The 24748-nt window shown below is 42.4% G+C and overlaps 2 protein-coding genes across 2 annotated transcripts in view; both read right to left on the bottom strand.

Annotated features, from left to right (window-relative positions):
- Positions 1 to 2336, bottom strand: part of CPZ (carboxypeptidase Z) — a 33623-nt gene extending 31287 nt beyond the window's left edge. The window contains exon 1 of the mRNA XM_039728894.1: positions 2199 to 2336. Coding sequence (XP_039584828.1) covers positions 2199 to 2286 — 88 coding nt within the window. The 5' untranslated portion in view covers positions 2287 to 2336. The remainder of the gene's footprint in view (positions 1 to 2198) is intronic.
- A 14992-nt stretch (positions 2337 to 17328) lies between these two features.
- Positions 17329 to 24728, bottom strand: GPR78 (G protein-coupled receptor 78). Its single transcript, XM_039728891.1, has 3 exons — positions 23976 to 24728; positions 23260 to 23373; positions 17329 to 19368 (listed from the first exon to the last, which is right to left on the bottom strand). The coding sequence occupies exons 1-3, from the start codon at positions 24641 to 24643 to the stop codon at positions 19131 to 19133; spliced, it is 1020 nt and encodes a 339-aa protein (XP_039584825.1). The 5' UTR covers positions 24644 to 24728; the 3' UTR covers positions 17329 to 19130.
- Positions 24729 to 24748: the final 20 nt, after the last annotated feature.

The raw sequence follows: 24748 nt of genomic DNA, 5'->3' as shown, positions 1-24748 counted from the left end.
TTGCTCAGAGGAAACATGCTAAACTGTACTTTTCTCACCCAAACTATAGGCTAAGAGGCTAGTTAAACTCATAAGGGTCTGACAATGGGACCTCGTAGCATCTTATCTGAGAGACAGAGCTTACTGACTGCCCAGGGATGCAGGACACAGCCAGGGAAAAGGCATCTGCCCTCTCTCAGTGCCACAGCTCCCAACTGCTGCCCAAAAAGCTCACCACACAGTGTATGCCTGTGTCATATTCTGGAGCTGCATGACAGTAATCATTTCCTTATTTTTCTTAACAGAAAAGCACAAAGCATTTTCAAAGGATCTTGGTATTGTAAATCATGCTTCATTTTGGCTTCTTATTAAAAAAAAAAAAAAAGACAAAATGAGTCACTGCAGAACAAATACCACCAGGAAGCCTGCAGAAAGCAGCTCCAGCCTTGCTGGGAGTCAGACAGTTGTACTGGCTCCTGCTGTTCTTTCCTGCAAGAGCAGCTCCAGGCTGATCTCCTCTTACAGGGCACTACAGGTCTGGCCGCTGGGATACAGCAAGACCTACACAACGGATCCCAAAACAGGGGAGAAAATCCCACTGCTACAGCTGAAGATGCAGCCTATGCCCTGAACACTGAGAGGAGACCCCTGCAAGGTCCATTTGTGAATATGTGCATCACTGCAGGCCCCTTTCTTTTTGTGTGGCCTGACATGATCTTATCCCCCCTTTGGAAAAGAAAGACCCTGGAGAAACCTGTCAGGTCTCTCTCAATGGCCAAGCTGCCTCTTCATTTTCTGATCCAGCAGCCCTCCAGTGTGCAGTGTGTCCCCTACGTGGCACACAGTGTGGTGCCATTGACAGCTCCCTTTCCCTACCTCTAGCCATCCCTCCAGCAGCATGTTCAGCTGCCTTTCTGCAAGCCCTGCCCTAAAGGCACCACAGCTGCCAACACACACAGAACACTCTCAGAGTCACCCCTCAATGATCCATACATTTGTGGTTGCTTGGATTAATATCCCATGGCAAGACTCTGATGAGCTGGAACTGGAGCAGGATCGTACCTTACAGAGAAAGGTCATGCTGCAAACCACACAGTCTCTTCCTGTAATTGGCTGTAAATAGTCTACAACTCTTCTCTTTGTGCAGCTTTATCCAAAAATAAAATCCCTTTAGGCTGTGGTAGACCTCACTTTGATGTTCATGGGAACAGCACTCTCAAATTATATGCAGTACATGGCACATGGACTGTACTGTGTAGCAGTTCAAGCCAGTGACACTCTATGTCTTATATTTAAGCACTGAAATATAGTTGAATTTCCTTGGGTAGCATTAAGGTCAGTTTCAGGTTAACTTATCTCTTCCTGTAATCCCATAAAATAAATATTTTTCTGACTCATTTTAAGTTTAGAGTCTCTGAAAATAGTTTTCCTGGAATAGACCTTGTCACTACACTGAAATTCATGTCCCCACATAATTAAGCACACTTTATAAAAAAAAAAAAAAGGTATTTTTAAAAGGCACTGTTAATATATTTTATTAGCCAAGTTGTTACTGAATCAAAATTTTCAATTAATTTAGCAGCATGTTCCTGTTTAACCTTTATTCTGAAGGGTAAATCTGCTTTTCCAGCCTATCAACTCAAACAAATTCCATATTGCTTATAGCAAGCTAAAACACACCCTACAGCTGTCAGATCGTAATAAATCTCATACTTTGGACTTGAAACAAATGACCTAAAGCTAAATGTAAGGAAAACCTTTTTTTTTCTTAAGCAGAAAAGCATACAGAAGGTCAAAAGGTCACCTTCTTGCAATCTGACTACCACATTCCTGGAAGGCAAGGCCAGAGATGAGGTGAACCTTCTACATTCCCCATAAGAGTGAGGGGGGGTCCTTACAACTGGGAGCTTCACAGATTGACAGAAAGACACCTCTGTGTCAGCCATAAAGACAGTGATGAGGAATCTTTCTGTTCCCTTACAGTACAGCCTTGTTTTTCTGTTGCACAGCCACACACCTCGCACCTTCCCATCCATGCTTCCCATGCACAGCCCCAGTGTCACCACCAGCAGTATGCAGATTTCCAAAGAGTTGATCCCCATCATCTCCAGGGGAGAGTGACAGCTCCTCTCTCCCTCCCCTTGGAGCTGGAACACTTTGCTTATCTCCAGGAGAAGTAAGAAGAGAAGAAGGAGGACTTTTGGGGTGGTTAGCCTTACCTAGGGTCTCCTGGCCGGTTTCACAGCGGGGTGCTGGCTTGGTGGCCCTAAGCAGCCCACCGAGGAGGAGCAGGAGCCTCAGGACCATGCTGGAGCCCCTTGCACAGGCAGCACAGTGATGTGGCACTCACTGCCTGATGGAGTGGCTCCTCTGCTGAGCCTCAGCGCGGCTCTGGCTCTCCGAGCTGCAGAGGAAATCAGTGCACTGCAAGGGCATGCCCACGTCTCACAGTGTGTGCAGTCCAGGCGTCAGATTTCAGCTGCATTTGAGCTTGGAAAGCAAAAGGCTTTGAGACAGAGAGGGAGGAGGAATGAGCTCCCCCTCCCCTCTGCCTCCAGACCGTCTCCCTCCTGCAGCCTGGTTTACAATTCCATAAACACTTTGAGCAAGGGGAGATCCCGCAGGGTTGTGCCCTCCCCGGGTCGCTTTGGTCTTCATGCAGCACTTTTCCTAAGGGACGAGGGACATTCATGAATGCGTGTCTCCCTGAAGCCAAGAGAGCTGTCTGGAAAGAGCAGAGGGAAGAGACAGAGAAAAGCAAACAACTGAAAGCAACTTTCCTCAAACTGTGGTATTTCATCACATACTTAACTTCAAGTTTGGAACATAACATGACAGTGAAAGGACTCTGAGCTGCATCCCTCCAGCACACAGAGAATGGGAACACACAGAACAAACACCAGGATCCCCCTCTGCATGCTCCTCCTGGGCATTTTACTCAAGATAAGATTGAGTTGTCTGGAAGGATTCCAGTATTTTCTGTCTATTCTTAAAAAGTAATAATTTCACAAATGTGTAGATAAGACTCCAGGACAGATTTAAACTGGACAGTAAATCTACATTAAGGTGGTAATAAATTGATCTTTTAATTTTCTTGTTTGGTTGGTTTTGGTGGGGTTTTTTTCAGTATATTTTAGAGAAATATGTATTGTATGTTTTTTATTTCTGTGCCACAGGTATGGTAGAGAAGCGTACCTTAATTAAGATGCAAATTTCTCATTTCTTACCTACACAGCAGAAAACATCCCATATCACAGAAAAAGGGAGTTTTGCCTCAAAATCGAGACCAAAACAGACCAAAGCATCCTATCTTTTTCAGGCAGTGCATGCTCCTTTGAGAACAGATACCTGCTTACACAGGAGAGCCGAGAATCCGTCTTTGCAGGCAGAGCATGCTGGCTCCTGCTGCTCAGTATTGGAGATCAGTAGGGAGTTATGGTGCTGTATGATAATGTAATCAAATGAACCCCCCATAGGGAAACCACTAAAGAGGCTGACAGGGCAGGAGAATGCTGTGTGTGTCTCAAAAAGTAATTGATGTCTCATCTCATTTGAAAGGGATGCATTGAGAAGCTCAGCAGTCGAGTATGTCCTCTGCTTCCAGGCTCTGCAAGGCAGGTTAGCTTTTTATCTCCAGGATTTCCTTCTAGTTCTGGAGACTACAGAGTCTGCCCTGTCTAAACTGACTAAACAGTACCAAAGCCTATCAGGGTTCAAAGAACAAACTTCCGAGGACAAGAATACTATTTACCTGCCTTGTTTTTTGTCCTGATCACACAGCAGTATGGATGGACCCTGAAGAAGCAAAAAGTAACAACAAAGCACTGGAAGTGTGGCCTCCAAGGGAAGGAATACTTCTCCTCCTGCCTAGCTCCCCAGCTGACTGCTCCACCAATCTGCCACACTTGTACCTGATGTGCTCAGGTACTGCTGAGGCTGTGTCCCAGCCTGAGGCTTGCTATGTGCCCAGCCTGTGCATTTTGTGTTAAAGGGATAAAAGAAACTGCTCGGAACTAAACAAAGTGATGTGGCTCAATTTTTTACAACAAAAGGCAGAAGAAGTTATACCTACAAGCGGAAGCCGACTCTCGGCCCTTGGAAATGTTCATGTCTGTACTGCAGTTTTCTGCAGCCCTTGAGAGTGTGAGGGGAGATTCTGTCACATACATCCCAATGCTTGTGGTGGTGAACTCTGCTGCAGAGCTGATCCTGTACTATCTATACTCCTGTCAGGTATTCACTTCTTTTTTGTTGGCATGTTTTTCTGCCTGTATTTTCTGTTTCCTACCCTCCAGCCTAGGCACTATGTCCTTGTGAGTGATTTCTCACCTCCACTGCACTTCAGTCACCACTGACAATGTAGATGCCACATACTTTGGGGCCATGTGTTTTAAAATGTGGTCAATGTCATTATTATTGGAATTAGAAGTGAATTCAGACCATGTAGAATTTATGATGGGAAGGAGTAAAGGGAAGGACCAGTGTGGATCAGGGAGGCCAAGAGCAGGAAAATCAGAGGAAGAGATTAAAAGGCATGGCTGTATGCAGGTAGGCTTTCAGCCTGTATGCTTCTCTGAGTCCTGTGCCTAATCACTGAAATCCAGTCTATTTTCATGTTCAGTTCTTAACTTTTCTCCCACTATGCAATCTCCCTCTCTCACCTACGTGTACAAGCTGAATGGTCAAAATGCCAGCAAACTGAGAGACTGAGGTGTAAGCTGCAAGGTCTGGGTGTCAGCCTCTGGAAAGACCAGGAGGGTTTATATTTCCCAAGTGAACACAATCCTGTGTCTGTGTGTGTGCAGGTGTAGGTTGCTAGCAACTTCAGTCTGGATTAGCAGGAAAGTAGGAGAGGATTTACCTGAAAAGACTGGAGGTGTGGTTCAGTGGCTGGGTGAAGGGCCCAGGGTGTAGACATGACCTGAGAGCTTGTGCTGGTGTTTGAGGAGTCTGTGAGTGTGAGCATACCTGTGAACCCAGAGTGGGAGCATGTGTGCTTTCACCAGTGAGCCTCCAAACTGAGCAGCCATAGAATGACAGCAGGACTGGGCTCTGTGCACTTATGTGAGTGCTGGTGGCAAACCAGCTTGTCTGGAATCATGTGTGTGCCCTGGCCACCGTGGGGCTCACCCTCATTTCTATCTGAACTTGCACATCTCCTCATTGCCTGGATGACACCACAAACATCACATCCTTCACAGCCTCCACTGTATCAACTAAATAAAGCTGTCAGTAGCTGGCAAGCTCCAAGCTTCTTTGTTCCTCAGCTTTCACAGACTATTTACATTCAATCAGGGTGTATATTTGATACCAGGATAAAAAAATTACAGCATAAGAAGGATAGATGGAGGCCTAAGAATGACATTCAGGTAATTAAAAACAAAGGTAAATTTATCAGTTTGTCACCACCATCTATAAATTTTTTTGTGCTTTCATGCCCTAAGGTACAGAAAACAGAAGGTCTGGAAGGGTTGGTTATTTCACTTTTAGTTAGATTGCTTGTTCTTTTCCTCCTTTCCAAGGGATTTGATCCCAGGCTTTACAGTCTGTCTTTCTGTGAAGGTTTGGCATGTTTGTCACCAATGGGTTCCCCTGTAGACCTGCACCTTCCTGAAGGGAACAGTAGCTCAGATACTGCTCTTAGCACTTATGCAATATTTCCAGATATCCAGCATCTCTAACTTGTCTGTTTTTTTCAGCCCATTATAAGCAGTTTGCGTATATCATTTGCCCTTCTCATATTTTTGTTGCACAGCTTCATGACCAAAGCTAAAGCTATTAAAAGCACCTAGGAAAAGGATGGTTGGGAATAGAGGGATTTCTTAACCTCCCTATTTTAATTTCTGGGTTTAGTAAATCTTCTCATTTTAGGAAGTTGACAACAAGTTCTGGCTTAGGGTTAAATATGCTACTTTCACCCCAGTTCTAAAAGAATCTTAAAAATGAACCAGTGAATCCCAAACTGTTAAGCAGATGTAACATCACCTGGCTTCCATCATTTGCATTTGAATCAGTACAATAAAGGGAGATAATTTCACTAGCTGCTATTGCTGACGTGTTTTCCTGATCTGACCTTTCTGTTAGCCCACAGTCCACAGTACAGCAGCAATCCAGAAATCCTCAGACTGGACTAAATACCAAAAATGGTTTATGTCCTTGGCAGGTACTCAAAGTGGGATTAAATGCAGTACATTTAACTTGCTTGCATTCTCATGATTCTTACTATTGTAAGAGAAATTTAGCAGAGGACTATCTTAGATTTAGACAGGGTTTCATTACCTGGTTCTTTTTTATTTTGACTCTGCTGAGAGGAGATTGAACATTAAACAGAAGCAGTGTTGTCTAGATAACTTTTCTGAAGGACAAACAGACAGAGACCAGATGAAAATGCTACTTCATGGCTTGTTATTCTCTCCCCTACTAGGTGCTAGTGAAGCTGGCAGAAAGTGTTTGGCAGCACATCACATCTGCTCCAGCACAAAGTCAGCAGCTGTGGTTTTAGGACTTTACAGTGGTTTAAATTAATCCAGGAGATATTTTAATTGCACAGAAGTAACCAATTGCATTCTGTGGGTTTTGTTTAATTTTTTTCCCTTCCTTTTTTCAGTTTCTGCAAAACAGGGCAGAGAAGAGGAACTAGTCTCAGGACAGACAGGGATTAAATCAGCAACTTCCTACAAAGCAGTAGCAATATTTCAAAAATCCAACCCTATTCTACCTGTCCTTGCAAGATCTTATCTCCCTATGAACAGATTGAGCTCCATTAACAGCAGAGAACTGAAAAGGGCTCACAAGGGCTTCTCTTTCAGCTTCTAGATGCTAAGTTAAAAAAGGAAAACAGATTTGTTCTCCAGACAAAGATTTCTAATTCAAATTAACATGCATCTGGATAAGAGAGATGGCTAATTTCCTCTAAAGGTACACAGGCTATTCTGAGCTTTGCACTTAAACAGATGTTTTGGGATGTGTCTCTGTGCCTTCTGGCACCATCTACATTCCACTTGGGGAGGTTTTAACTTTCTCTCTGAGAGTTTTTTCAGTAGTACCTTTTATCTCAGCTTTCAACTTATGACCCACAGGATTAAAAACTTCAGTTTAGAAACTGCCACAAATAAACATTGAGTGCTGGAAATTTGATTGAGAGACTATAAGGAAAAGACCACAAGAACAAGTTCTCTGTTTTCCTACATGCTGTACCCTAAAATTTTAACCTAGAATGGATCAAGGACTGCAACTGCCTACATGTCTCAAATACTTCAAAATTCCCTGTAGCCTCTACCAATTATTTTTCATCATTATTGATCAAGTACATATTTGTACCAATTCACTAAGGGAGAAAGAATAATGCTCCAGTAAACTTCCTCAGTGTGACCCAGCTTCACCATACTCAAAAAATTAAATTTCCTGCAAAATTTTTCTTAATTTTTAAAATTTTTTTTTATTTTGACATTTCTTGCCAATTTCTTTTCCCCAGTTTTTCCTCATAAGTTGGAAACAAAAGCGAGCAATGAATGGGCGGGTTTACTTCCCTCACTTAGTATTATAGTCACAGATACATCTTTCCTTCCTTATTAAATATAATACATGTTAAAAATGCAGCTCTTGAAAAATATTTAAATTATTTAAATTCAATACAAGTACTGTCAGTGATAATTAAATTCTGGTTTTATCTTCTGACTTGTCACAGATTAACTAAGTCACTGACCCACAAAATTAGTTGCTTATACCACATCCAGGTGATTCACTGAGCTGATCCTATCATAACACAGAAGAACACAATTAAAACTGGAGAAGGCCCTACCATCCCCAAAAGATTCAACTGGCTACATGCCTTTCTTTCAGCCTACCCTTCATGTGGTCTCTGTGCTTGTTTGAGTTAATCAGTAAGAAATGAAGCTGCTCAGAAAGTTTCTTTTGATGACAGGAGAAAATGATATCTAGTTAAAATTCACCCATGATCAAAGGCACCAATGATACAAAAGACTGGAAAGGAACCTGGCACCAGATGGTAGAACGAGACCACAAAGGGACAACAGTAATAAATATGATTCTATATCCAGCAGAACATGTGCAAAATAGCATGCACTGATCATCAGATCCTGCTATAAGCACACAATATTATTTAAATTTAATCATTAAAAAGATAGGGCTGCCATAAGGACCTTGTTATCCTCTCAAAGGCTGCCTCTTATTACTCCCACATGTAAAGTAGCAAAGCAGGATTACTGCTGAGGGGTTACTGGTGATGCATTTTGCTGTTTTTGTTCAAGATGAGGCCCAAAGGTGACTCTGCCTGACTCCCATAAAGCAAGAAAAATAATACAAATATGTTCGTGAATCATAGAACTGAATATATAACAGCTACAAGGAAAAATGTGTGCTCAAAAAAGATCTGTGCTGAGAACTAAAGATCTTTCTTTTCTTCTGATCACAGATGGAGTATTAAAAATTAATGTAAGTTCTACCAGAAAAGAACTTGACAGTCCTATTTTGAGACTCATTTCACTTCATCTCTTCTCCCTGTCTCACAGAACATTAATGCCAAAACATTCAAAAGAAGTTCTCTGGGGCTTGCTTTTCACATTCACAGAGGTGCTGGGAAGCATTTTGAAAAAGTGATTTGGAGTGCTGTAGTTTGTAGATAGCCGGTGGGGGAAATGCTTAAGAGACCCTGATGCTTTTAAAGCAGATCCTTGGCACTTTCCAAAGAAAAAATAAGGCCCTCCAAGGCTGGCACTCCCCAGAAAACTGGGAGTTCATCTCAGCAAGAAGCAGTAGCCATTTCAGATGATACTAGCATGACAGCTCTGAGGATTTTAGCTTCAGTTTCAGAAATACACTGCTGAGACACAAGTCTGACTTAACACCAGGAGAAAAATGGTGTTAAATTAGTCAATATCAAATGTTTAAAAATATATTTAAGCACTTTAAAATTACATAGCACTATACTAAGAATATATACCATGCTAAAGATCTATGCCATGATAATATATGTCTTAATATTTGGTTTTTTATATCAAGGTTCCAACTCTTCAGAGTGGCACAGCCTCTAAAAAATAAACAGAGAATTTTTTTTTAAGATAAGGGGGTTTACTTCAAATTTTATTTTCTGCATTTATGAAAAGAATTTACAAAACATCTATCATTGTATTATCAAAACATCTGCCAGTGGAAACTTCAGACCAAATATACAACCATCATTTTTTTTCCCGGACAATCCTTGGAAGACAATATCTGTAGCCTGTGGTACTCAGGCATGCTCCACTCATCATGTTGAGATGCAAGATGTGCTGAATTGCCCACAGGCACCAAAGGTGCTGGATGGAGATATCAGAGAGGCAGAGACCAGGCTGGAGTCTGTCCTGGAGCTCATGCAGGATCCCACGCTGCCAGGATTTTCAGCAGCACCATACCCAGCCCCACAGAGCCATCACAAACAGCCTGCTGACCCCAATGCTGTCCTCCCACCTTCATCAACATCTGCATGGGCATAACTCATGCCAGACCCACCCTGGCTCTCCAAGCCATTTGTAAGAAACTCACTGGTTTCTAGATTTCTATTTCAAATGTAGGTTGCACAAAGTCCTGTGTGGGGAGGACAGGGTGGTGGTGCTGTGTCACTTTCAGGGCTGCCTCCTGGCTTGTCCCAGGGTCCACTAGAGAGCTGCAGAGTCCTGCAAGCACTGCCATGTGCCATCCTTCAGTCAGGCTATTGTGCATTCAATGACATGAGAAGCATGAGTGTTCCCATTTCAGGGAAAAGCGTTAACAAAATGGAAAGGCTTTGCAGAGAGGTAACAAATTGGATGGGGGCTTAAGCATTGACTCATCATGAGAAATAATTTGAGCTGTTGAATTTGGTTTTCTCTTGGCCAAATAATGACTAATTTGATAGTCAAGGGTCTGAAAAAATAACTTGAATAAAGCAGGCCAAGACACAGTTATGAAGGGTCAAGAGAAACAGCACAGGGCAGTAGGGAGAGTGAAAAAATAGCTATAAGGTCTTAATTACTAGCCACAGGCTGAACTGTGAGAACAATACCATGGGCTAAACTCTGGGAATAGCTCCATCAGTTAGTCAAATACTCCTCTCTGCTTTTCTAAAAATCCAGCATTCTGGAATAAAACCTCTGCCAGCATAAAGTAATCCAGTGCTACTGATATCATCATGTTTCCCTGGTTAAAGAGCTGATCCAGAACTGATAAATTTTGAACAGGTATGAGAAATGCCTTTTTATCCACATATCACACTGAACTCTATGGGAGAGATTTCTTCAATCTACAAGGCTTCATGACAAGAACTTTAGCAGCTCCAATGGCTGTCAGTGGCCATTCTAGTCTATCATTAACAACCTGAGCTACTGTGACGCTGAGATCCCCATGAAAACTGGGAACTTGCATTTTTCTAACTTCCCTCAACCATTCATATCATTGAGTTATCTTTTACTATCATTAGGGAACAAAAAAAGAACTAGTGTCTCATCAAAAAAATTTACTGGTTAAATTTTTTATTAGTCAAGACCTTCCTTTAAAGCACTGCTAAGCAGGACAAATTTGGTGAACATATATCCTGAGAAATTTTGGAGTTTTTCCATTGCCTTGCAGATTATTGTGCTAGACAGAGCTCAAATCACACTTTCTCCCTGGAGTAAACTGCATGGTACCAGAAGGCAAGTCCAACATCTGCAAGGAAGCCAGGCTGTCAGAATAAACTTTACATACTCCACCTTATGCTGGTCCTGTTCTGCTTCCAGCTGCCAAACAACAGCCACCCTCAGGGCTTGTCAAATCAATGTCATGGCAGTGGGGGAAATTACAAAGCTGAAGGTCCTGGGATCCATTTATCTGGGTTTTTTGCAGGTTTGTATCATGATATGAAAATTACCTGAAAACCAAAAGGTGGCTGACTCTCAAGGGCTGAACCTGAGAGCTTCAGCTTTGGACATAGAGGCTCTGAAGTGCCAGGGCAATTACAGACATTCAGCCATTGCTGAAAGAGCCTGGAGAAACCCACTATGCATCCACATGGGGTCGGTTGCATTTCCATCCAATCTTCCCTGCATTATGCTTATTAGGACAGTAGGTGGGAAGATTTATGGAAGCTCTAACAATAAGAATTTTATTTTTATGAGGAATTCATGCTGAATATCTTGATTCAGCCATAAATGGATAGCTGGTAATTTTATCTGAAAGTGAGAATGTAACAGTAGTCATATTATTACTCTCTATGCAAAAATTGGTAGGCTGTAATCCCAAGGGACAAAGTAGATTCAGTAAGATTCTTGGGTTTATTCCTTTATCAGTTTGCTTTTTTGAGCACAAAAAAGTGAGGGGCACAGCTTTCTTCCTAGTTTGTTTAATTTGCATTTTACAATCCTGCTCAGCTGCACAAAATTAAAAACTGAAAAGGCTGTCAGTGAAAAACTGATTAAAGACAACAAAGAAACCTCACAGAAAACCAAAACCACAGGGGGAAAAAAAAGAGAAAAGTGTGAGAGTAAATCATAATAGCCCAAGGGAATGCATCAAGGAAGAAGGGTCTGAATAGCCTGCCTTTCAGTGACATGAGAAACCAGAGGGCAGGTAGAAACTTTACAAGCTGATGAAGGTGGAGGAAGCATGGGAATTGACTGAGCTTCCAGCAGTAGATAAGGGAAGACAGGCTGGCAGAGACACAAAGAGCAAATGCTGCTCATGTCTCTGTTCAGCTCTAAGGCTAGAGATTAAAATAATGGAGTAGGAGGTAATTTGTGAATAAGAAGAATAAACAGGGGGTTTAAGAAGGAAGGAACATACCCTGGGTTGGAATCAGGGTATGTTTTTCAGAACCACTGTCTCTGTGTTCCTCTGGGTCTGGAAGAAAGGAGCTTACAAGGTACTCATCAGAGAGAGCAAAGCAGGAGTGTGCACAGCAGCCTGAGAAAGCTCAGGGAGAACAGGGCTCAGGGGTGTAAGAGACTGTCAGAGCACTGGAGTGCAGGCTCCTCAACAGCCACACCATCTGTGTTTTCAGTCTGCTTGACATCTTTTTTGTCACTTTTAGAAAAACATACACCTTAGATTACATTTCCATTCAGTGCTGTTAAGGTGGTTCACTAGGGTATACAAAAATCAAACTTTTTTTTTTTCTTTAATTCATTCAGTGAGCAGACTTCATAACTGAGATGATCTTACATGACCTTCTCAAAAGATTTCTGCAAATTTAGACTTGGAGTCTACTGATGAAAACCTTCAAGAAAAATCTTGGCTTACCTCCACTGGAAGTCAGTAAAGTCAGGACCTTTCCCTGAACTTATTTTCTGATTCAGCAAACTTATTTTCTGCCCACCAACAAAATTAATGGGATGTAATACACAGATGGGATATAAGCAGCCCTCAGAAGAGAGGCAGAGGCGTCCTCCCTCCTTTGTGATAAATTCCCTACCCACTGAACTTCACCATCCTGTACATGGAGTCTGCTCTCTCATACACAGCAGCTCAAATTTCTACCAAAATTCCAGCCTGGCCAAGGTGGTGGTCTCCAAGAAGAGAGATCCCCAGCCTGAGCTGTCACACCCAGTGGAGAACACTGAAGCTCCATCTAGAAAAGCTCAAAAGGGAGCTGTAACTTCAACACATGCAGCTGTGTTTTATGAGTAAGGGGTGTCTGCCACTCCCTTTTTTGCATGGTGCTGGCACAGCAAGCTCCTCAGGATGAAAGGAGGAGGAACATTCTATTCTTGTATCCTAAATATCTTTCTCCCAAAAATTCAGCTCCGCTGCAAACTCTGAGGTATGCTTAACCATTATGACAAGCACATTTTTAAGAAACTTTGACCAAAAGATCAACAGATTCAGGATGACCTTATTTGTCTTTCATTCCCAGGTATCTTCTAAACCACATTTCACGCAATTTGATCCTTTCCTGGATGTGTGGTCTTTCATCTGTCTGTGCCTCAGGTGTCCTGAGATTAGCAGTTCTAATACTTATCTGGCTTCCAGCTAGGTATTAAGAATAAAAGGATAATGAAGTATTCAGACTTCTGTGTGAGAAGCCCAAAAGATATTTTAAATGCCTAAAGCAGGCTTCATTAACAATGATAACAATAAGGGTCTGATTAGCTGAAAAGCCAGATTTCAAGCTGAAAGCCAGTCTGAGCTAAGAGAGCTAAGAACTTTGAGGAGTGATCAGCAGCCTTTTGTAACACAAAAGGCACCATGTCACCAATCAACATTTTGTTTTCCCATGATAAAAGACAAATATGAAACATAAGACCTAAAACATGTTTAAATATTTCCATGGATGCACACACACAAACCACACAAACCAAATCTCCAGTCCCATGCCATGGAGCAAGGGTACTGAGCAATTAAATGGGTTTCAGAAAGCATTCTGAAAATGTGCATCAGGGCTGACAGCTGCAAGCAAAGAGAAGATAGAGGCTGGATATGTAATGACAGGAATTATAAAAGTGAAAAGAAGGTGGTAATGAGTCTGCCACTTATGGTCAGGCTTCATTGAAGTACAATTTGAGTGCTACGCCTTGGTTGGAAAAAAAATCAAATTGGGAAAGTGGGTTAAGTGAAAACACTCTAGTGTTAGGCATGAGGAGCTTTCTTGGAAAGTGTTTGAAGATTTCAATTGATTTGGTAAAGGAAAGGAAACTTGGAAACTTAAAGATATGTTGGATAGTTTGCTCCAAATTTTCTGGATACAAACCTGTATGTGACACAGCAGGATGCAGTGAGATGGATGAAATATGCTCTACAAAACTTAGGTTCTGTCCCAGAGGAGATGTTTTTGGGGTTTTTTTGGCATCTTTACTGTCCACAGTGGACTGCTCAACGATTTGCACTCTTGTGATGACGGATTGGACACTGAAATGAAGGTTCTTCGCTTATGGCTAAAGGCATCTAGTTAAAAAGTGATGTCAGTGCACTGGAATGATTTGTAGTTCTCAACACTCCAAACTACCTTTAAAACCATATGGACCCTATGACATCCAACATACCTGCTTTGCAATATGTTTCATTTGCATAGAGAATGTATGAGAAGCCTGGCTGGGAGCAGCTCGTGGCTCATGCATTGCTCACTTACAGAAAAGAGCAGAAGCACCAAGTTTGCATCATGCACCCTCCTGTCCTGGCAAGGAAAATATGACATTAAAGGGAGAAGAATCGGGGATATGCAGAAATGGGACCAGTCATTTGGCCTGTTTCCCATTCATAAGCCACAGGGGAAAGCAGCTCCAGCTCAGAGAAGGAGCTGGCTGCATGTACTGTGCCAGGTGACATTTTGCTCCCCCAGGCTTCTGCTACTGAAAGATATTCATATATTTACAACCTTTCTTAAGGTCATCTCTGCTGTGTCTCCAGCTGAGCCATTAAATATTAATTGGACTACTTTCCAAAAATAAAAAGCAGAATCTCTGATTTACTTGTGTAATTAACACTTCCCACAAACCAGGTGTCCTTCTGAACCAGACTGAACAAGCCATTTGCTCTTCACAATACTGAAATATGCTATGTGCTTTTGAGACAGACACACAGTTGCTTGTTCATTCCATCTGCACAAGGGCAAGTAATTATTTTGGGGGTAAAAAAGCACCTCAAATACAATAGAAAATATGCCCTCTAAGTAATGTAATCAAACTTTCCCACTCACACTAGATAGTTGAGTTTTGTGTTTGATTTTTTTTTTAAGCCTTTCACATAGGAGGGCTTGAATATCTTGTTAGAGGTTTTGTTGTTGTTTTTTTTTCTTTTTCAATAAGGCTCAATGCTGCTAAATTTATTGAAGAGCTCAAATTCTAACCCACAGTTGTAAAAGAGCATGATCAGTCTCTGGTCATATCCAAGCACTTGTATTAAGAAACTTATATTGTCACTTAAAATCATAAAGCCATTTAAGTTGGAAATTACTTTTGAGCTCATAAAGCCATTTAAGTTGGAAATTACTTTTGAGCTCATGGACTCCAGCTGTAAACAGATTTAACCATGTAACAAGCCTAACATTGCAATTAGCTCTGAAATTTAAGTTCAATACCAGCATTACTCAAGTTAAGACAAGATAAATATGTATTCAGTAATCACTGAGCTGCACAGATTATTTGCAGAAGTTTATTAGATGCTGATTTACCCAGATGAGTAACATGTCTGCTCTTCAGTGAGGCTAAGGAATGTGTGGTGAGAAAATTCACAGAATTTGAGGTCCTTAATGCTCAGCTGCCATCTAAGCTCAGAGACACTTAAGTTTTCCTCCAAGAAAACTAGTTTTATAGTGAAGCACATCCATCCTGTCAGGATTTAGCAGGCTGGGAGCCAGCTCATACGTAAACCTTTTAGGAATAAGTCTAAGCAATACTTTGATTTTATTGCCTCAGAAACTCAGTCTGTCAGTCTCAGAGCTTTTGTGGAAAAAAAAAAAAAGCTTTATTTTCTTTATGAAGAGGTGACCTTCTTTTTCATAAATGAATATCAGAGCACTCACCTATTATAAAATGAGGCACACGGACTCCATTTCCTCCTGAAAAGGCAGATTCAAAATGCCATCCTGGATCTCGCCTGAGAATATCCAAATCATCAGGCTTGGAAATATTTTTTAGTGAATATGTGTTAAGAACTAAAGTTTAGCATCTCCTCATCTGCATGGACTAATTAAAGATTTGTTGTGCTGCAGAGTTTATACCCTGCCTGCCATTAGGTGGAGGATGTCATTCAGGGGAGGTGCAGTTCTCAGCTCCAGTCTTTGAAGACAAAACACAAGTTTGGAGAAGAGGAGAGGACTTTGTGAATTTTAATTGCAACCAGAAGCTGAAAACCCACAGCCCAGGAAATTTTTGGGGGCCCTACTGCTTTGAGAAATTTGCTTGTACACTCTTTTAAGAACTTGCCATCCTTTCCCCTCAGCCCCAGGTGGGTGATACAGCACCTCCTGCTAAGGAAATCACAGTTTCAGCCAGTTCCTGCTCACCCCTGTGGCATTTCCCCCTCCTCAACACACATGCTGAGTATTTGCCAATCTCTTGTCTTTTACCAAAGGCACCCCAGGCCCTTGGGCAGGAAATCCAGATGAAGTTTGCTAGAGCACAACCTTTGAGTTGGCAAGAGTGTGTCAATGGCAAAGAGGCCATTTTAGAAATCACACTTCAGCTTTGTTGGAAATCTGCTTCAAACAAAACCCTGCAGTCAGGACTGTGTACCCCCTGTTTTACCTAAAATGTCAATGTGTCAGTAAGAGGGAACCCACAGCCTCTGCTGAATGTTCCCATCGTGTAAGATATATGTAGCACCAAATCCTTGGATACCTTTTGTGGCATTCCAGAGCAATGGGGGCAGAGTGTGGGTTCCCCCAGCTCCTCCTGCCCCTCAATAACTCACAGCATGAAGAATGGAGCACAAACCTCATGAGTTCTGCCTGTGTCAGGGAGCCAAGGAAATGAAAGTGACACCTCTCACTGGATGTTTCCAGCTTTGTTAGGAAAGTAGAGCAAGACCTTCTCTGGTGGGGAGTGGGTGGTGAGAAGAAGAGAGAAAGGACAAACTTACCTGCATATTGAGCAGGGGGAGGGGCCTTTTGGTAGTGCTAAACAAGGCTGTTGAGCTCCATTGCAAATCAGGACTGAGAGCACTACAGCCCTCCTTGCCCTTGCTTGGTTTCTGGTCTGCAGTGATGTAGATCTTGGCTTCCTAATTCCATGTGGAAATTAAACCTAAAAAATGTTCTGGAACACCTAGTGCAGGCTCAATTTTTTTTTCCCATTTGGACCTGAGCATCTCCAGAAATATTCAATGTTTAGTGAGATTGAGAGGTGTTGTAAAGTGTACACCCTCAACTGGCATATGTAAACATCATTAATTAACCTAATAGCAAAGGTAGCATTTTAACTAGGTTCTGTCTTGTACCTTTAAAATGTGGCTTATAGCTTTAGAAGTTTATTACTCTAATAGCTTTAAAGTTTATTATTGTTTTCTCCTCTACCATTTTCTCTAATAATAATGCTTTATTTCATTTGTATGTTTTGAAGGTGACAACTTAATACACTTAACTGTATGTAACATATTCTTTTCCCAAAGTGAGGACCATTTTGTTTAGGAAACCAAGGATATGCTAACAAATGTAGGTATCATTAAACTCATGTTTATTCATGGACAGCTCCTGTAGGCTATTAAAACTTTTTGGCACAAAACTGACTAAAAAATTACTGAAAATTTAGCATCCCTCCCACTCCCCACAGAGTTATCAGGTCCTTATGTTGCAGCTGAAATGAGAGACTGAAACATCAGGTTTTTCTAGCAGCATGGAAGAGGGGGAGGCATGGGGAGACAGGAAGACATTTAAACTGAAAAGATTCCACAGACAACTTTTTTTTTTTTTTCTGAAATACTGTATTTACACAAAATTGAAGAGAGTACAAATACTTTACTAAGAAGACAAAACCATTATAGTACATTCAATTTAAACACAGGCAGAACTATAGATGCGAAGCACAGAGGCCTAAGGTACTTGCATGGGGGAAATTAAAAAAAAAAAAAGAGCATCATAAAGGCCCCAAAGATTAAAAGCAGGAGGTAAGAGAACACTGTATTTGTTAGGCAGCATCATCTTTCCTTGACTTCAGTGGGATTGAACAAGACACTCTCCTTCCTCACTGTGGATGGTGGGAAAAACCCTCTCAATGTGCTGACAGCTCAACACTGATTTTGCAAAACGGTTGAGTGTGTACTTAATTTTCAGCCTAGAAATAGAACTGTTAGCTTCAAAGAAAATTATATTTGTGCTAATCACATGCTTATATGCTTAGTTTGACCAGAAATAGCCTTTTCAATGCTTTATAGGGTCAAGTACATTGTTACATAAAAAATAAGAGTACTTTACTGTCATCTTTCTTTTTATTTTTCTTAAAATATACTTTAGAATTGCTTTACTTTTTCCCTTATGTACTCAATTAGAAAATAGTAGTTTATTGAATGCCATAGAATTCTTAAATTTTAATAAATGTCTTACATAATCAAAGGAATATTGTTCAAAAATAATTCCCACATTTTTTCAAAACCTGTTTAAATTTAAAAAGAAATAAAAGAGAAAAATACATATAATAACAAAGCAGCTTTATATTTCTGGGCATTTGGCAGCAGGTCTGTTACAATATTTCTGACATCTCTTGTTTTCAGTTAAAATCACCAGATTAATTGATCATTATTAAAGAAAAGATTGTACAGTATTATGACAATCCACCATATATAGCCAATGCATGAAATACTTTACACATTATATATCCCTTAAAAAGAATTAATGTATTTTAGCCTTTCCTTTGAAAACAGATAGCTTCTGAAGTAATATATCTTAAACACAATGGCATCTGTCACTTCTACTGATTTTTTTATTCTGAATAAAAAGCTTGCTTGAATAGGAGTACTAGCTCAGTGGTGGAACTACAGTGCTATTGAACTAAAGTCCGTACATGTCTTTGTTACTGTTGCTGCAATTATTGTAATCACGTACCACTGAAGTGCTAAATATTAGTTACTCAGATATGTGGACTTTGGTTATGCTTGATAGAATACTGGCATATCAAATATATATATATGTACCACTTCCTAAAGGCTATGTTACAATCATGATGCCTAGTAATAAATAATAGTAATAATAATAATAACTATCTCGGATTCAAAGTGCTGACTCACTTGAGGCACCAATACAATAAATCAATCAATTAAAATATCTATTTTTGATGTTCAAAACCAACAGCAGATCCTTGGCTGCATGTTACATGTGCAGCATGGAGGACTCTGAACCTGTCCTTCCAATGTGAGGATTCCTGTGCTCCCAGAAGACACTGGAATGTCATGTTTGATATGGAACACTCCAAGACATACCAAGTCTTCACACATGAAACATTAAGAGCTGTCTAAGCTCCTCTAAAGCCTCGAAAGGATCTCTCAAAACCCCTCAAGCCAACTCTGTTCACTGGGGAAAAGGCTTTGCCATGAATTGTGCTTGGCTGCAGACCAGGGAAGAGCCTTTTTAAGAAAGTCCACAATGCAATGTGTCACATTAATGCAGCCTTCACACCCTGGAGACTGTCACCACTGTCAGCAGGAGAGGAGAAAGGCAGTTTTCCAGCAGCATCAAACACCTGTCTCCCTGGAAGGGGAGAGCTTTCCTGTTGTCAGTTTGTTCTGTGCAAGCAGTAATCGTTTTCAGTGTCGAGAGAACTGTTGTACCCCGATGACGGATACAGGTCCCTCTTCAGTATCCTGTTGACGATGTTGATCAGAACTTTTTTGTACTGTTGACGTAAAAGTGAGTAAACAAACGGGTCTGATGCAGCCTTACTGTAGGTGAGGCACTTGCTTATAATTCCCCAGTAGTAATTTATGGTAACAAAAGGAATGAGCTCTATCAACCTGTTAAACATTAAAGAGAAATGGAAACACTTGAGTGTTATATTCACACTGAGCCCAGTGCTCAACTCATGCTTCATGAAACATTCAAGTACCATTTATTTTCTTACAGTACACAGTCCCTGCAGGAGAAGGGCCGTGTACTTACTCCTCACATTCAGTAGGGGCAAAGAGAACTTTACTAGCAAGGCCACTGGGAGACAAAATCAATTCCTGCTATGGAAAGAGGGAAAAACTGTTTTCAGTGCTAATGCTTCTGTGCAGAGGAGATAAGAGAGTGCTGCAGTTTACTGCTCACTTTCTGAATTTACTGAGCTCTGCTGGTAAGTGGTCAAATTGTGGTGACATAATTGACTACCTTTCTCCCACAGCAAGCTCGAGATAGACACATGTGACTCAGGGCACCCAGACTCAGTGACCTCAGTTCCTGAGCAGAGCTGTCTAGTGACACTTGAGACGTTTGGACACGACCCCATTGGCATCAGGCTGCTGCTCCTGGAAGGTCCTGTGGCACATCTGCCAGCCTGGGTAAAGAACTTGGATGCCATGCAGCATCTCAAATGACACCAGAAATGTCGTCTAGGTCACTGAATCCATCCCCTCAGACCAGACCAGAGAACCTTCATTACCCTACTGTGGTGAATCAACATGGATGCAAAGCAGATTCATGTTAGACCATGAAAAAAACAACCTGGCAGTATGCCAGGGAGGTCTGGCTGGCACCTGCAATCCCACAGTATGCTTAGCAGCACACCTACAACTACTTGGCCGTGGAAGTTTTTGTGTGCATTTGGCTGACTTCTAGATTGGCCAAAGAAAACAAGGAGACAACACTTTTATCATCATTATGTGACCAGTCAGCTGCGTCCAGACCTGTGTCTCCTGGTCCGTGCTTCACGGATGATTAGTGGCCTCAGCACCTCAGCTGAGAGGGAGGCATTAATCATGGGGGCAGAAACCACAACTAAGTTAAACATTTTTTCCACAGAAGCGAGGGCAATCCTTCAGACCATTCCAGCAAATGTCTCACCCAGCACATCTGGAAATCCTCCAGGAAGGTGGAAAGAACAGGGTGAGGGACTTTTATTTTGTGTATATCTTTTGTAAAACCTTTTGCAGGAGCAAGAGTATTCTACTTTGCTCTATTCATCCCAGAAGAAAAGAAAATGTTCTGGGAGATGAAATAGCCCTTTTCTGTACACTAAGACATCACTGTTTGAAGATGTAAGATGAGAAGCTTTCTCAAGGCTTGAAGAACCTTCTGTCCTCTTTCCAAAATGCAGAGCTCCTGACTTTCAGGGCGTTGACTTTTGAAGCTGTTCCAGTCCCTCCTCATAGAAAAACTGACTTATCATCATTTGGACTGAACATTGCTACAAGTGACAGGAAAATTCCTTATTTATATGTCTAAGAGTAAAATCATTCTTATGTCAAGTGCATTTAAAATCCGGAATACTTCTGTTTGAAGTTGCTCAGAAAAAGTTCCAGTGAATTCAAAATAAGTAGAATAGGAAGATACAAAATAGGAGAAAAAATGTACAATAAATGACACTTGCTACATGATTGCTTAAGTTTGTCCCATCCTGCATATCATCCTAATACAAGAAATATATAATTGATATTTACACAATTGATGTTTTTATAAAGACACTAAATAAGAAGAGTAAGATATCTTTCAGTCTTGAAAATAGATATATTGCTGTGTTCCCATTTATGCATTATAGTTCCTAACGTAATTGCACTGAAGCCAACAGAAGAAAAATTACACAGATATTAATAAGATAAAGGATCTGGACAAAACAAGTCAGAAGTACCCATCTGAATGCATCTTAGTATGATTTTCATGTTTTCAGTGCTGTTACAAAAGAGATTAAATTCATCTGTCGTCTCTTAGTGAACAGACTAATATATTGCTAATGAGCCTAATCTCATTCAAATTTCTGAAGTGAGGAGCAAATACTGAGCTCACAATGCAACCTCAGTCACCAGGCCAAGAGCAAGACAACAGGGAGGATGGCTTTTACATTGCCTCTCCAGAGAATGCTTCAGTACCACCCCCCTAAAAACCAGAATGAGGGAAGAACAGAGAATCAGGCATGGCAGCAAATCCTCCAATCTCACCTCCATCACCACCTTTCATGAAGTGCTGTCTTGGCACTCTCTTGTCTTTGAGACAAGAAGCCTTTTAGGATATCCTGCCCAAATACTTCCCATTCTTCTGTCACTGAACCAGCTCAGTTCCTGTGACAGAAGCTGTACCTTGACACACATTTCCATAAACCAGCCCTCAGCCTTCTCTCTAGTGATTCAGTGGGTACCAGTTTGTCACACATAGAAAATGCACCATCTCACATTTGCCAAATGCAAGGTCTGAAGAAGGAAGTAACTTTTATTGTAGAAGTTTATGAGAAATATCTCCACCCTGAAAAATGTGACCACGTTTGGAATTTGCTGAGCTTCGTAATGTTCAGATGGAAAGAAGATGGCAAAATCCACTTTGCTCAACATAATTACATCCTGATTATGGCAAAAGTGAATAGAACATGACTCAAAATGTACTGAACAATGATAAATTGACCTTTTAACTATGTGATGTAATGTTAACATTTGTAATAGTCCTTTCAGCTGCAGAAAAAAGATGTAGTTATCCAGGCAATCAGGAAGGAATCCCTTTCAACATGTAAATGGGAACTGAAATAAATGTCACTTTAAAAATGTTAAAAATATTGTCTGTTTAGTGCACTGGCCTTAACCTGTCCCTTACTCCTTTCAGAAAAGGGCAGTGGCTCTGACCATAAATGGCCTGTATGTGTGTGACTGTAAGATCAGAGCACTAAAGCTGGCCAGCTTCTGTGAGCTGGTGTGGCTGCAGACACTGGCAGCTTGGTAACAACCTTGAAGAAGCCTTCACCAGGGGGTTTTGCCCACTGGTGCACGTCCCTCAACACCAGTGAGCACTCTTCAAGGCTGTCTGGAACACACTGGGAAAGTGGGAAATATATTTAAAAATCACTTGTGAAAGATGTAGCCCATTTCAGTTTAGAGATGAAAGTTTGAATGCTGGGATGCTGCAATTCTGTGTAGTTACACTGACTTCCAGCTGACTGGTTTACACAAGATTTAAAAATAATAATAATCATCTATTGTATGAAGACTACACAAGCAGATAACAACAATGTTGCATGGACACTTCAAAAGGTGCAAACGACCAGGATGGATGCTTATAATTCTACCCTGTTGTGGAACACGGTATTTCCTATACATTTAAGGAGTCTAATTATTGCTTTTCCTAGGAGATAACTTTTACACCTCATCACAAGTCTGTGCTGCACCATTAACAATGTATTTACCAGCATTAATGTTTCCAGACTGAAATCTTATCTGACAAATTATCAGGCTGGACAAATTTAAATTACATCAACTCTGCTTCCAACAGCAGCAAGCTTGGCCCTATGCCTAAAAAAAACCCCCAAAACAAAAAACAAAACAAAAACCCTAAGCTAATCAGGAAAGTCTGTCTGTTTTCCTCTCTATTGCGAGGTTTGTGCTAATAAGGAAGGGTGGCAAGACTTTCAAACTGCTTTTATCTGCCCCTGGCATGTAATTAATTCCCGGTACTTGTCCTAAAAGCCGCTTGCTTTTGGCAGAGGTGCCCGGACCTGGCTGCGATGAGGGAAGTAGAGCCGGGTCCTGCCGGGGCTGTCCCCTAGGACTGGCTGTGCGGACAGGAGCGGCGTGTTTGTGTGTGTGTTTGTGTCCTCTGGCCCTCAGGACCGGTCCCGGGGGTCCGTTTGCCTCTGGCCCCCCAAAATTAGCTGTAGGACCCCCGGGCACCTGGGCATCACAGGACATCCTGACCCCACCAAGTCCCCCACCCCTACAGGGGATACTAACCTGGTGATAATGTAAGGACCAAAACAGATCACGAACGACCCTATAAAAATACTGATTTTCTTGGTAGCCCGCTGCCTCCTCCTTTTCTGCTCGTTCAGACAGCGCTGCTTCACACTACGGAGGGAAAAGAGCAGTAAGGGTGTTAAGGCAAGAAGGGAGGAGGTGAGACTTGAGCGCAAGGAAGAGGGGAAGAACCCTCTCCACGCCCGAAAACCCCTGCGCCCGGGAAGGCAAGGGAGAGGAAGGCAGCTCCGAGGGGAGGAGGGCAGCCCGGTCCGGGGAAGGGCAGCCCCGAGGGGAGGAGGGCAGCCCTGTCCGGGGAAGGGCAGCCCCGAGGGGAGGAGGGCATGCTCCCGGGGAAGAGGAAGCCATTCCTCTCGGGGAGAGGAGGGCAGCCGGGAGGGAGGGAGGATATCTCCAGCCAGTCCTGCCGAGCCTCGGGACGATCTCACTCGACAAAGCAGTGCCTCCCGCTTGAAGGGAGCTCAGGCAAGTGGCACAACCCGGGGAGCCCGATTGGCATTCAAACAGAGAAGGCTACAAATGCACAAGTCACCGTTCCTGGCACTGTGAGCAGCGTCTGAAGCTAGAGGAAGGAGCGCTCACCATGCGGCCGGGGCAGGCAGGAAAGGGTGTTGGGGAGGTGGGATATCGCTTCTGCCCGGGGAAACTACCGCGAGTGACCGGGGGCTGTGTGTCCGAGCGCGCACCATTACCTGGGGTGGATATCCACCAGCAAAACCAGAGTCTGCATGGTAATAATGTCTATCCGCTTGCAGTGGAACCGGGCAACTTTCAACACCTTTAAATAGGTGAAACACAAGATCACCAGAGACAGCATGAAACTGGTGGAGTGAAAGACAATGGTGAACACTGTAAACCTTCTCCTCTCCGTCTCTTCCTTCAGGTGTAAGGTGCAAGAGGCGTAAACGCTGTTGTAATCTACCCATGAGTAAAACAAGGATACCAAGGGGAACGTGAGGGAGTGGAGCCACGAGTAGCCCATCAGTATCACAGCGTCCTTATACCGCATCTTGCTGGTGTAGCTTAGGGGGAACACCACGGCAATCCATTTGTCGATGCTGAGCGCTGCCATGCTCAGCATTGTGTTGGAAGTCAGGAAAGTTTCCAGGAAACCCACCGCCTTGCAGACGCAGCCCCCGAGCGGTTGCTGGTTCCTCAGGATGCCCAGCAGGGTAAAAGGCATGTTCAGAACGGTGAGAAGCAGGTTGCAGAAGGATAAGTTCACCAGGAAAACCCCGGCGACCTGCTTGCGGATCTCCGTACTGTAGACGAAGCATAGCAGCACCAGGAGGTTGGAGAGCAGAGAGACAACCAGCACCAGCACGAGGAGCAGCGCCAGCAGCACGCCTGCCAAGTCCATCTCTCAGCGGGTCGCCTGGAGCGGGCGAGGGCAGGAGGAAGGGGGCACCCGCGCCGGCACCGCAGCCTCGCCTGCCGCCCACCGCGGCCGCCCGCGCATGGTGCC

The sequence above is a fragment of the Passer montanus genome, unplaced genomic scaffold (genome assembly GCF_014805655.1).
Source record: "Passer montanus isolate IOZ18808 unplaced genomic scaffold, ASM1480565v1 scaffold67, whole genome shotgun sequence".
NCBI lineage: Eukaryota > Metazoa > Chordata > Aves > Passeriformes > Passeridae > Passer > Passer montanus.
The sequence above is the reverse complement of the archived record's forward strand: the minus strand, read 5'-3'. Positions and strand labels throughout refer to the sequence as shown.